General features: G+C 42.3%; 1 protein-coding gene across 1 annotated transcript in view; it reads left to right on the forward strand.

Annotated features, from left to right (window-relative positions):
- Positions 1–232: 232 nt before the first annotated feature.
- NAPA (NSF attachment protein alpha) overlaps positions 233–13,233 on the forward strand; it is a 22,393-nt gene continuing 9,392 nt past the window's right edge. Inside the window, exons 1-5 of the mRNA XM_015823071.1 lie at positions 233–431; positions 6,670–6,752; positions 7,268–7,384; positions 11,453–11,499; positions 12,075–12,152. Coding sequence (XP_015678557.1) covers positions 328–431; positions 6,670–6,752; positions 7,268–7,384; positions 11,453–11,499; positions 12,075–12,152 — 429 coding nt within the window. The 5' untranslated portion in view covers positions 233–327. The remainder of the gene's footprint in view (positions 432–6,669; positions 6,753–7,267; positions 7,385–11,452; positions 11,500–12,074; positions 12,153–13,233) is intronic.

The raw sequence follows: 13,233 nt of genomic DNA on the forward strand, positions 1-13,233 counted from the left end.
CCTCACGTGATGCTGGTGAGTCAGCACAGCCTGGGTCACGTGAGAGAGAACCCGGCGGCGTGCGTGCGTCGGTGGCCCAGAGGGCGCGGCCTAGGGTCACGTGATGGGGGAGGCGGGAATTACAGACGACGCCGACACCGCCCATTGGCTGTGCGTGCTGACGTGAGGTCGTCAGGCGACGTCTCTTCTTTTTTCCCCCTCAGCCGTGAGGGAAAGCGACCGCCGTGAGGGGATAGTTGCGCTCGCTCGACCGTCCGCCCGCCCTTTTTTTTCTTTCTCCCTCAGCTTCGGCTTCTTCGCGGGGCGCGGGCCCGTTCTCCGCCGGCCATGGCGATGGACACCAGCGGCAAGGAGAAGGAGGCGCTGCAGCTGCTCGCCGAGGCGGACAAGAAGGTCCGCGGCTCCCATGGCTTCTTCTCGGGGCTCTTCGGGTAAGGCCCCGCGCCGCGGTCCGAACCCGAAAAGGACGGTCTGTCAAAAGGGGAAAAGCCCGGAGGGAAGGAGGGCCGAAGCGGGCCGGCTTCTCCCGCCGTGAGGGCCCGGAGGCGTCGACCTGTCAGGCGGGCCTCGCCTCCGGATTGCGGGCCTTGCTGCTTTGCGGCGCTTCCTTCCCTTCGGCGGGGTCGCGGCGGGCTTTTCGAGGGCAGAAAACGGTTTTTTTAGGCCCACTCTAGTAAGTCCTCGACTTACGACCACAACGGAGCCCCGAAATTCATGTCGCTAAGCGAGACATTGGCTAAGGGAGCTTTGCCCCATTTTGCGACCTTATATTTACTCACACATTAATTGGCTATCCACTCACGTAAACTAGGGAGTGACCCTAACATTTTGAGAACATGTATTTTCTTAACAGGGATGTTATTATTTACTATTAATGTTAGTACTATTTTTACTATTATTACTATTATTATTATTATTATTATTATTATTATTATTATTATTATTTAATATATTGTAAAAAGTGATGGCTATTGCTGGTCTATGACCGTAATAAAGTTTATTATTATTATGCCACGGTTGTTAAGTGAATCACCGTGGTTGTTAAGTTAGTAACACGGTTGTTAAAGTGACTCCGGCTTCCCCGTTGACTTGGCTGGTTGGAAGGTCGCCAAAGGGGATCACGTGACCCTGGGACACCCTGCGACCGTCATCAATACAGGCCAGTTGCCAAGTCTCCGAATTTGGACCGTGGGGACACTGCCACGGTCGTAAGTGTCACAGTGGTCCTGTCACTTTTTTTTCAGCGCTGTTGTAACTTTGAACGGTCACTAAGTGAACTGTTGGAAGTTGAGGACTATCTGTACCCCAAACTCTTCAGCTCATCCACCCCTTCATGAAGTTTCAGATTTGGGGGGAATGACAGGGCTGGAAGGGACCTCGGAGGTCTTCTAGTCCAACCCCAGCCCGAGGCAATAGATTCTCACACATGTATTATATGAAAATAAATAAATCCTAGTTTAACCACAGTCGTGGATAGACCTGTCGACTTTTGGGGAAAACTTGCCCCTAAAGAGAAATCTTGTTCTTAAAATGCTTGACCCAATTGCCCCTTTTTCCCGTCTCAAAGACATTCCACCTACACATCAAAAAACAAACAAACCCAGGCCTGTTTTGGCTAAGCATCTCAGTAGGGTCTGCCCCAAACTGGCAAAGAAGCAATTATAAATTATCCACATAGAAGTGAATATTTGTAGCTCAGGGTTGAACTGTAGGGTCCTTGGGGCTCTCACTGACCTTGGTGGTTTTCTTGTAGACATTTCAACTAGAGAATATCAGTGCTAGAAGGAGCTGGCATAATTGTCCACATTTGGGGTCTTGTATTGACATAGAAAAGATGCTGAAGAACGATAAAGTACCCAATCAACAATGGTCTGTGTGGGCAACATTGCCAGGAACTCAAAGATGTTGTAAACTATGGATCTTAGTAGTAGTAGTAGTAGTAGTAGTAGTAGTAGTAGTAGTAGTAGTAGTAGTAGTAGTAGTAGTAGTAATAATAATAATAATAATAATAATAATAATAATAATAATAATAATAATAATAATAATGATGATGATGATGATGATAAAGTTGGAAGGGACCTCGGAGGTCATCTAATCCAACCTCCTGCTCAGGCAGGAAACCCTATACCATTTCGGACAAATGGCTGTCCGGTTTCTTCTTAAAAACTTCCAGTGGATTTTTTAAACTTATCAAGGTACTAGAAATATAGTTTAAAAATTCAAGCAGACAGCACTATAGAACAACTAATCTATTCTGATTTAATGCGCTATTCTTTACTTAAAGCCCAGTATTAAAAAAAGGGGCAGATTTTAGTGGTTGACAAAACAGGATTGAAGGATGTCGTAACCAGGATAGATTTCCTGTGCTGAAGTATTCTTGTGGAATGACAAAGATATGAATGATGATATTAGAGGATAACAATGTACTTTTGTCATTCAGTGTTCTGCCTTGATAAATTTTCATTTGCCTAAAATTAAAATTCTGCTAAGCTCTGCAAGTAGTCCCCAAGTTATGATCGCAATTGGGACCAAAATTTCTGGTTCTAAATGAAGCGGATATAAAGTGACGTGTTAAATGAGAAGAGACGGAGCCCCGGACAAGGACGTTGAATGGGAAGAGATGGGAGCTCCAGGCAAGGAGTGTGGAGGGTGCCGTTGGCCCTAGGAAACACGGGGATGGCAAGGGCTGCATGCATATGCTAGGGAATGCTGGTGGGCTCTAGGGAGTGTGAGCAGGCCAGTGGGGGTGCTGCAGACAAGCACTTACTACTGAATGTAAGCAGGTGATACTTCATAATAGGACTCCTCCAGAGAAAAAAATGGTGGCAGCAACTTACAGGATCAACTTGCAGCTTCCCCTGGTGGCTTTCCCATTGACTTTTCTTGTGGGAAGCCGTGAAGGAAAGGTAGTGAATGGCAATGCCGTGATCACGAGTTGCTGCAACTGCCATAAGTGTGTACCATTTGCCCAATGTAACTATGAGTACACTGCAGTGGTTGGAACTTTGAGGACCAGTTTGTAACTACCACTCAGTCAGCATTGTCATAACTGGCATTGGTTGCTGAATGAGTGGTTGTAAGTCAAGGACTACTTGTAGTGTTAGGAGCTTGCAGGTAGAAGATTAAACAGTAAATTGTTCACCCGCAAGAAGACTTGTGTACATCCAGCTTATCTTCATGGAAGAACATTCTTCAAAGCATTCAAGGGATTATTTATAAGGGAGTGAAGCATATTGCATTGTATTTATTAAATTTATATGCTGCTCATTTCTCCAATAAGGTGACTCTGGGCAGCATAGCAGAACAGAAAATTAATTCCCAAAATACAAAACAGAGAGCGTAAAAGTCCTATTGCATTTCAGAAAGAGCTGGAGAATGAAATGCACCACATATAGAAAGAAGCTTCTTACAATGAGCGATCTAAAGCAGAAGTCAAATTTTGAATAGATGTTGGATGTCTTAACCAAGTCACTGAGGTTAATAGTTGCCCCATGCCAAAAGTAGGTCAGTTAAGTGGGACAAAATATTTCCCAACAAATTTCTTAAGGTTTATTTCTTCATGCACCTGAGTAATATCTTTAGTTCGGGAGAAGTTGTTTTTTTCCCTTTGAAAGTGTGCTTTGAGTAGAAGAGCAATAGTTTGATCAACAATTTTGTAAGCCTATATGTCTCTTTCCTCCCACAGGCAGTGCAACCAACTGTTGCCAAGTGGGAGATGGGCAAAGAGAGAATATGATTCCTTGTATTTTGTATAATGTAAGTCTTGAACTTGAGAGGTGGACACACTTCTGCAGCAGGACATTGGTGTTTATTTTTTCCCACAGGCTGTGAATAAAAGCCTGGGTGTCAATAATTGTAGATTAATTTATGTTTTATTGCCCACATTAATGGTGTGTGTTAGATGGAAGAAGGTATAGAAACTGTGACAGCTTTTGAAGATATTTGCTTTCCAGATTCTTCCTTTACAAACAATAACGATGTGACCTAGCTGTTTTTGTAGTAGGTTTGCTGGGAATAGTTATGTGCGCAGAGGCAATTAGGGGGTCACATATTGGAAGTAACAGGGTGGGATTTGTATAGAACAATACTTAAATTCACAAAGCTCTACTCCCAGAAAAAACTAATGGAAGTATTGTGAAGAAGGCCGTTGAAATTATCTACCTCAGAGCAAAATGCAATTCCTAGGATAAGAACTCTGACTGCTAAATTGGCCGAGGTTTGTGGTCCAGTCAAACTTACCCTAGATTCCTTCTGTCCATTTCAAAAATAATAAGGTCCTAAGAGACAGTTTTTCATAGCATGTATAGCAAATGCCAACTGTGTAAACTGGAATGTGTTGATTTTAAAGGACTTAAAAATACAAGCTTGATTAAATGCTTTGGACGCGTGAGGGCAGCTGATGCATTATGTGGATTAAAAATATTTGTTATGCTCATTTATCTTGTTTACATGCCACTAAAGAAAAGAAGAAATAGGAAAGACATGATAGCCGTATTCCAGTATCTGAGGGCTGCCACAAAGAAGAGGGGGATCATGTTGTTCACCAAAGCACCAGAGGGCAGGACAAGAAACAATGGTTGGAAATTGACCAAAGAGAGAAGCAACCTGGAATTAAGGAGAAACTTCCTGAGGGTGACAACAATTAACCAGTGGAATAGCTTGCCCCCAGAAATTGTGGGTGCTGCATCACTGGAAATTTTTTAAAAGAAGCTAGACAGTCACTTGTCTGAGATGGTATAGATTCTCCTGCTTGAGCAGGGAGCTGGACTAGAAGACCTCCAAGGTCCCTTCCTATCCCTAACTGGCTAGTATTAGGCAGTACATAAATCCCTTTCATGTTAAACATGTCTTTGGCTTTGGAAAAGATAAGAAAATGGCATGTTTTCCTCTTTGTTAAGAGAAGATCTTCTTAACTATTTGGCTAGCAGTATTTTGGGTTATTTCTTTAAGAAATGATCCTTAGTTAGAAGAATAAACTATTGTGCAGAATTACTTGTAGTCTGAGGAAACATTTTGGCTTCCTAGCATTTAGCTTATATGTTGGATAGCTCTATTGAATTGTCCAAGTTTTTCTGAGTTTTTGGTATTTGAAATGCCTCTTTGCATCCAACCCTGTGGCTTGTTCCCAGGCCGGTAATGTATCTTGTTCAACAGCTAAAATGTTTTCTGGAATTTATCACTCATGTCTCTGAGCTAAGCCATGACTGATATCTCAACTTTCCTTAGAGGCTGCAAGCTTTCCAACCACTATGGCTTGGACATCTCCCAAATTGGATTCTGTACATTTTTCAGAACTGACTGAATAAATTTACTCTCTCAAAATACGAGCATTGGAATATTATTTCTATGTTCCTTGGCCTTTTAGTTTGGCCCCTTCGGTTCTCATGTTTCAAGAGAACATTAACTAAAAATACTTTCTTTTCCTGGGTTTTATTTTGTTGAAATTCAGGCACTTGGCAAAGCCTGACTGCCATCTGTAAGTGATTCAAAGAAAATGAATTATAGGTTTCCAGTGATGGAGCAGGGAAATTGCTTTCTGGAAGGGAATATATTGGAACCGCAGGACAAAATTAAGCTTTTTACAAACTAGTGGTATTAGAGCAGAGCTGGCATAACCAGGTGCAACGTTTTGTGGCACATGTGATGCGTGGTTTTGGGGAAACATGAATCAACTATTTTTCTTGAGGTCTGGTTCAATATGTTTTAACTGTAGTGGGCACTTAAATTGTATGCTTTAAAAGTCTCAGTAGCTGATGCTAGTTAAACTAAAACATTAAAATCCAATAAAGTACAAGTTGTGTGACTTGATTATGCTATAAATCTAAAGCACCATTCTTTATATTATTTATGTTGGAGTCTGTTTAATACTGACAATTCACTAGCACATAGTTCTCTCATTTATTTTTAAGAGGAGGAAAAAAGGAGACTCTTGCTATTTCCAAAAGTTTGTGCTTTAGTGTTTTCTAAGTATCAACTGAAAGTGAAATGTAGATCTAATTTAATCATTTTAATGTCTTATAAAGGCATGTACTTTAGACAACAATCTTCTTGTTCATACATCGCATTACTAACTGGATTGAAATAAAGCTACACTTGCCTTTCCTTTGATTCATGTTTCTTGTTGTGAAATGCACAAACTGTATTTGGGGCCCCTATGGCCATGCCGTTATTTAATTGCATGCAAATTAAATGTTAGAATGAGGTGGCCAATAGTAGCTTCTTATTCAAAATGGTGTAAACATTTAGATGTTAATACACACACCTATGTATATTTTTTCTTTTGTTTGCCAACATATTAGACGCTACAACTGCTAGACATTCAGTATGGAGAAAGAGTATTTTATATATATATATATATGCTTCTTAAGAAGCCCCGGGGAAATCAGAAGACTCAGGCAGTTCAAATGAGTATAGAGATTTATTGCAGGCTTAAGCTCTCTACAAGAATTTGAGATACTTATGGGTCAAGCAAATTGGCGGTAGATAAGAGTCAATGGAATTCAAAGTGAGCTGGACCTGGGTCTCTTGTGGGCACAAAAGGACTCTTGACTGATGACGCGTTTGATGACTCCCTCAGGCTCAGCCTGGCCATCTCCTTCCTACACTTCTTTTGCAACTAAATGATTCTACCTGCTCTCTGCTGATGCACCGTGTTCTTTTCCTCTACAGAGGTGGTTCCTCCAGGATTGAAGAAGCATGCGATATCTATGCCAGAGCGGCTAATATGTTCAAAATGGCCAAGAACTGGAGTGGTATGTAGCCTACCTGATCCTATATCCCACACTGTGGTATATTTGGCTTGCTAAGATATACATACATCACTTTGTCTGCTGGTAGAACACACACACATCATCCTCATAAAGAGGCATGTTCTCAGCCTGAGTTGCTGGAAGCACCTGAACAATCTTACGGAACCAGGAAGGGCTGGGCAAGTGCTGTTCTGGCTAGTTTCATGGAACCATGACTAATATTTACACTAACCTCATTGGCTGCAGAATTGCCACTGCCCAAAGCCACACTGAAAGAAGTGCTGCTGTTTTAAGTAAGAACTCTACAACCAAGTGGTGTGGACTCCCAAGATTTGATAGCAACGATAACTAAGATTGTACATTCCAGGCATTTCCCTTCTGTTACCCTTGTGTTTCTAGCAGAGGAGGATAAACCACAAACTCTTTAGAATTTAGTTCTGGTTTTGAACTTTTAAGTTACTTATTTAAAAAAAGTCCCTAGCCTTTCATTCCCCGTGACTCTTTTCTTTCTCCCCTAGCTGCTGGCAATGCATTCTGTCAGGCTGCTCAGCTCCATCTCCAGCTTCAGAACAAGCACGACGCAGCTATGAGCTTTGTGGATGCTGGCAATGCTTTCAAAAAGGCTGATCCTCAAGGTAAATGAAAGGGGGTGAGCTATTTGTGCTGCCTTAGCAGAATGAGATAGGATTACCCCTTGGGGCCTGGGGGCAATCCGTTCATATCTCCCAGCATTTCCACTAAAGCTATGCAAACCGGTTTAATCTACAGTATACGAGTTTCCATCATGCAGTGTAACCAACAATGCCTCAGGCGTCAACAAATATATATATATATATTTCATTCCAAAAAAAATAAGTCAACATAGGCTTTTGGTCATTTTGAGCATGACTAGGAGGGGGGAAGAGAGGAACTGAACTAAGCAACTGCTTTAGGGGCCAAGTCACACATGATCCTACAGTCCAGATATGCAGCACCTTCTCCTTTTTTGGTCATCTCCTTGGCCTATGGAAATAGCTTCAAGGCCCTGGCTTCTCTTGAGAGACTGTGAATATAGTTTCCTGGTTCAGCTCAAATGAGAAAACGAGCAATTAGAGATTCTGTTGAAATACATCATAGGGTTGAAAAGATTTTGAGTATCCAGGATCCTTGGTACTCTCTCATCCTGTTTTTTTGTTGCAGACATTTCATGACCTAAATAGGTAATATCATCAGTAGTAGCATAATCACGTAGTACTAATGATGTTCCCTAGCTGGGTCATGAAATGTCTGCAAGAAAACCACCAAGCTCAGAGAGCACCAAGGACCCCATAATCCTCCTCCACCTCCCCTTCCCTCTTCCCTTCCCCCTCCTCCTCCCCACAAACCTTCTATCACTGAAGACGTTACCTATTTGGGTCATGAAACATCTGCAAGAAAGCCACCAAGCTCAGAGAGCACCAAGGACCCCACAGTTCAGCCCTAAGTTACAAATATTCTCTCCTTCTGAGTATCTGCTTTATTAATCCAATGTCATTAGTGGACTGCAGTTTGCCTCTTAATGCTTAACCAACTTGTTCTGCCTTTAAACGGGCCATAAAGCTGCGTGTTGCTAGAATGTCGAAGAGCAAAATCTCGCCAGCTCACCTCCTAACAGGATACACAGAGATATCGCCCTTTAGGGTGCAGTGTTGCAGTTTAACCACTCTCCGCTTGTTGCAGAAGGCCTAGTTCTAATCCATGAGTGCACACTTCATTTTAATGCCTTACTGGTTAAGCTTAGGAAAGCTTGGGTGGCCGAGAAGCCAGCTTTTTGTCTACCTTAGCGTAAATCTGAGCTTTGCATTATGAATTTGCTCTTCCTCTCCAGGGTCTTTGTGATTAGGAGAGGATTATAAGGAAGATTTTACCTCTCTCTTTTTTTATTTTTTCTTTGTCTCTCTTGAGTTCAACACCCGGCAAGATCTACCAACTGACCCACAATTTGTCTAGGCCGGGCTTCTTCCTTTTGAGTCTTATTTCTGGGAAGAGGAGGAATCCTTTTTGCCCCTTGTTGCTCGTACTTGATGACGAGAAAATGGTGGGCAATCGAATCAAGAGCGCTGCCTTCGGTAGCTCAAACCACAGTTCAGAAAGATGAAAATGTTACTTGAGGAGAAAACGCATCTAATCCTCGCCAGGGATTTGTTTAATCTTTTGGAGACTTGGAAGCTGATTACCGGCCCTAAGAGGGAGATGAAATAAGAGATGATCCAGGCTGTGTACCGAGTTTCCCCAAGGATTTTAATGTGATGCTTGACGCTGTTGGGTTGCCTTTTTTTTTTTTTTTTTTTAAATAGTAAGCAAGGCTTTTCCTGGGATTGGGGCTTGGAAAAGGAAAGCATTCTGCTGCTTTGGAGCCAAACAGTCGGTTACAAATCTGTACCCCTGGAGGGATGGTCCTTGTCCACCCAGAACAGGGGTTCCAAAGAAAAACAAATTCGGAGGGAGTCGTGTTGTCTTGGAGATGGGACAGAGCTCTGATCTTGAAGGGGAAATCTGGTTACGGGAAGCCTTTAGCAGTCAGTTCTTTCTCTTGTTAAAACAGTGCATTGAAGTTAGGCACAGGCCAGGAGGGGCTTGAGGACTCCCTTGAGGCATTGAAAAATCTCCCTCTTGCGCAGGAGATGGTCGGACATGGAGACCTGCTGCTGCTTCTAGCTTGATAAAAAAAAATACTCGGAATAATGTTGAGACTCTAGAAAGAGTACAGAGAAGAGCAACAAAGAGGATTAGGAGACTGGAGGCTAAAACATATAAGGAACGGTTGCTGGAATTGGGTCTGTCTAGTTTAATGAAGAGAAGGACCAGGGGGGACATGATAGCAGTCTTCCAATATCTCAGGGGCTGCCACAAAGAAGAGGGAGTCAAGCTATTCTCCGCCTGAAGGCAGGACAAAAAGCAATGGATGGAAACTCATCAAGGAGAGAAGCAACCTAGAACTAAGGAGAAACTTCTTGACAGTTAGAACAATTAGCGACTGGAACAACCTGCCTCCAGAAGCGATGAATGCTCCAACACTGGAAGTTTTTAAGAAGAGACTGGACAGCCATTTGTCCAAAATGGTATAGGGTTTCCTGCCTCAGCAGGGGGTTGGACTAGATGACCTCCAAGGTCCCTTCCAACATCATCATCATTATTATTATTATTATTACTACTACTACTACTACTACTACTACTACTACTACTACTATTATTATTATTATTATTATTATTATTATTCCGATGTCAACGGTGCTAACATTGGATGTTCTTGCTTTGACAACATATGAAGATGCAGCCTTTTTCTTTCTTATGCTTTATTCTTAGAATTAGATGATGCTGGGGGAGGAAGTGGAATGTGGTGGGAGTTAGTTAGACATAACAATATTGTAGTAGCTGTGTGAAATAAGAGATGATAAGGATTGGCGGGTAGCAGAACAGGAAGGAAAGCCTGCATTTCAAACTAATTGGGGAATGTGATTTATGACTGTTAATTGAAGGAGGGAATTGTGCTTTGATGCTATGTGCTCAGGGGAGGGGAATCCAGTTTTGGGCTTCAACTATGTTAGTGCCGAAGCTATGCTACTCCCATCAAGATTCTTTAAGGTAAACAATGCCTCGAAGTTCTTTGAAGAGTTTCATCGGTCGGAACCATGACAGCCAGTCTCTATAACAGGAAATTAAGTCTTTTGAAGCTCTCCCGGTGTTCCCCAAGAGGAGCAGTGGGGGTCTATTAGAAGTATTCCTTCTGTGGTGCTGCTCGCTTTGATTTTTTAGCACTAGGCGCAACACTTTTATTTTTCCAGGCTGTTTTTCCTCTTCCCAGTTACAAGGTGCTCCTCTATGACGGAATGAAATATATGTATAATTCACGTGGGGCCTGACTCCTTGCTTCACTGCTAACCCTGGAAATAAATAACGATAAGTTTGATAGTCTTTGACTTACAACCACAATTGAGCTCCAAATTTCTGTTGTTAAGTGAGTTTTGCCCCATTTTACACGCTTCCTTGCCGCAGATATTAAGGGATTCACTGCCGTTGATAAGTTAGTAACCCGGTTGTTAAGTGGATCTGGCTTCCCCATTGACTTTGCTTGTCAGAAGTTCGCAAAAGGGGATCGCGTGACCCCGGGAGACAGCAACGGTCATAAGTACGAGTCAGTTGCCAAGCATCTAAATTTTGATCCCATGATCGTGGGGATGCTGCAGAGGTTGTAACTGTGAAAAACGGTCATAAGTCGCTTTTTCCAGTGCCGTTGTAACTTTGAACGGTCACTAAATGAACTGTTGTAAGTCGAGGTCTTTTTAGAGTTGTTAAGTGTTGCAGTTCTTCAAGCAGCCACATGATGGCAGCATTGGAACCCTTCCAAAGGTTGCTTATCCTTGGCAGTTAGGTCTGTCACTAACTAACTCCAGTATGGTGCCCATTTGTTTGCCCTATTCTCACTTTTGGAAGAATGCCAAACCATGTAGAAAAGTCCCATCCGTTCTTGAGATAGTCTGTCCTGGTTCCAAGAAGGACCTGGTGGTTTTTCCTTAAGTACTTGCTGATCTCATCCAGGAAAAGAAATATGCTATAAATATTCCTGCCTTCTGTTCCTTTCAGGGAGGTTTAGCTGGAGCTGCGTTGATGAATGAATGCCTTTGTTTCTTTGTGTTACTGTATTTAAAATGGCTTACTTTGTTTGTTTGTTTGATTTTTAATAGAGGCCATTAATTGTCTCCTTAGAGCTATTGAGATCTACACAGACATGGTAAGCTGCTTATATAATTCAGAAGTCCCCTTCTCAATTAAAAACAAGGAATATTTTATGCCTGAAAAAAACATTTACTTGGCAAACCCACATAGAGGATGGCTTTTCACAAATCACACGGTGTTTTTTAGACATGGCTCCCAAACAAGGAACCACAAATGGTATGTGGGGGTGGGGGGGGGATTGTCTGGCTAGCACACAAATTGCACAGTGCTGTAATAATGCTGATAAAAGTTTGTGCATCGGAATTGCCCATAGATGAAATAAACACCCCCATTATAGGTAGGTGGCACTTTCACCGGCTGATCTGATAGATTGTGCTACTTGCTACAGAATTTTCAGTAAAGTATAGATAATTACGACCGCAGTTGGGACCAGAAATTCTGGTGATTGTTAAATAAATCATGCCTAATTTTATGACCTTTATAGAATCTGCAGGTTCAGGATAATTGCCTGATTTCAACATAGTTGAGGATGATTACCCATGGATTAGCACTGCCTTGGGTGGGAGATACCCAGCTGTCTCCAAAAGTTGGTTTCTAATTCATTCTATTTCTCTGGGCTTTTTTTTTCAGGGGCGTTTCACCATTGCAGCCAAGCACCATATAACCATAGCTGAGATCTATGAGACTGAGCTGGTGGACATCGAAAAGGTACGGTGAACGGGCAGGTCATGTGGACGCTGTCTCAATAAGCTTCCTTACAGTGGTCAGGTCCAACTCTTCGCGACCCCATGGACCACAGCACGCCAGGCCCCTCCTGTTCTCCACTCTCTCCCTGAGTCCACAATGGTGTGCTATTTATTTACTCATTCAATTTATGTGCCGCCCCTCTCACTGTAACAGCGGCTCTGGGCAGCTTTTACCCTGTACCCTAGCCTGGTTTCCCAGAAGAGAATTGTTGTTGAGATGGAGATAACTTTTGAAAAGCTCATTTTCAATTCTCCTGCTGCTAACACCCACGTTTCAAAGGGCCTTGATTTAGTTGGTGGATGGGCAGAGAAGAGGAATTGATGGGCTTCAGGAATTAGGTGTAATGCTCTATTAAACCGGTTTGTACTCAAGAGTTATATTCAGAACTAAAAGTTCATTGAGAAGCTTTGAACAATGTTTGATTGGAAAGACAAGAGGATCGTGTCTTTCATTGCAAATGACCTACTATTACCTGCCACAATGGAGAAAGGCTGGAGTCTTTAAATAAAATACAATATTTTATTGGCCAAGTGTGATTGGACGCATAAGGAGTTTGTCTCCGGTGCATAAGTGTACGTACAAACAACAGTGTACGTACAAACAACAAGGTAATATAATCATGAGATACCAAAGGGAGGCAATAGTAGAAAAGATGAGAAGGATAATAGTAACACAGCCCTACTGTGTGGGTAAATATAATAATAATAATAATAATAATAATAATAATAATAATAATAATAATTTATTTATTTAAATTTATATCCCGCCCTTCTCCTTGCGGACTCAGGGCGGCTAACAACCGGGTAAAAATACAAAAATAACACACTACAAGTTTAAAAATTGATTAAAAGGGAAATATTTGTAATTTGGTCTAATTAAAATTATAATTAAAACCCCCTCTAAAAGTTTCCCCTAGGCCAGTCCCGCAAGCTGGAATAACCATGTCTTAAGGGCGCGGCGGAAGGAAGGGAGATCAGGGATCACCCTGATCTCTGGGGGCAGTTCATTCCAGAGGGTGGGAGCTCCCACAGAGAAGGCCCTC

Source organism: Protobothrops mucrosquamatus, unplaced genomic scaffold (genome assembly GCF_001527695.2).
Source record: "Protobothrops mucrosquamatus isolate PMUCROS unplaced genomic scaffold, P.Mucros_1.0 scaffold1757, whole genome shotgun sequence".
Taxonomy (NCBI): Eukaryota; Metazoa; Chordata; class Lepidosauria; order Squamata; family Viperidae; genus Protobothrops; species Protobothrops mucrosquamatus.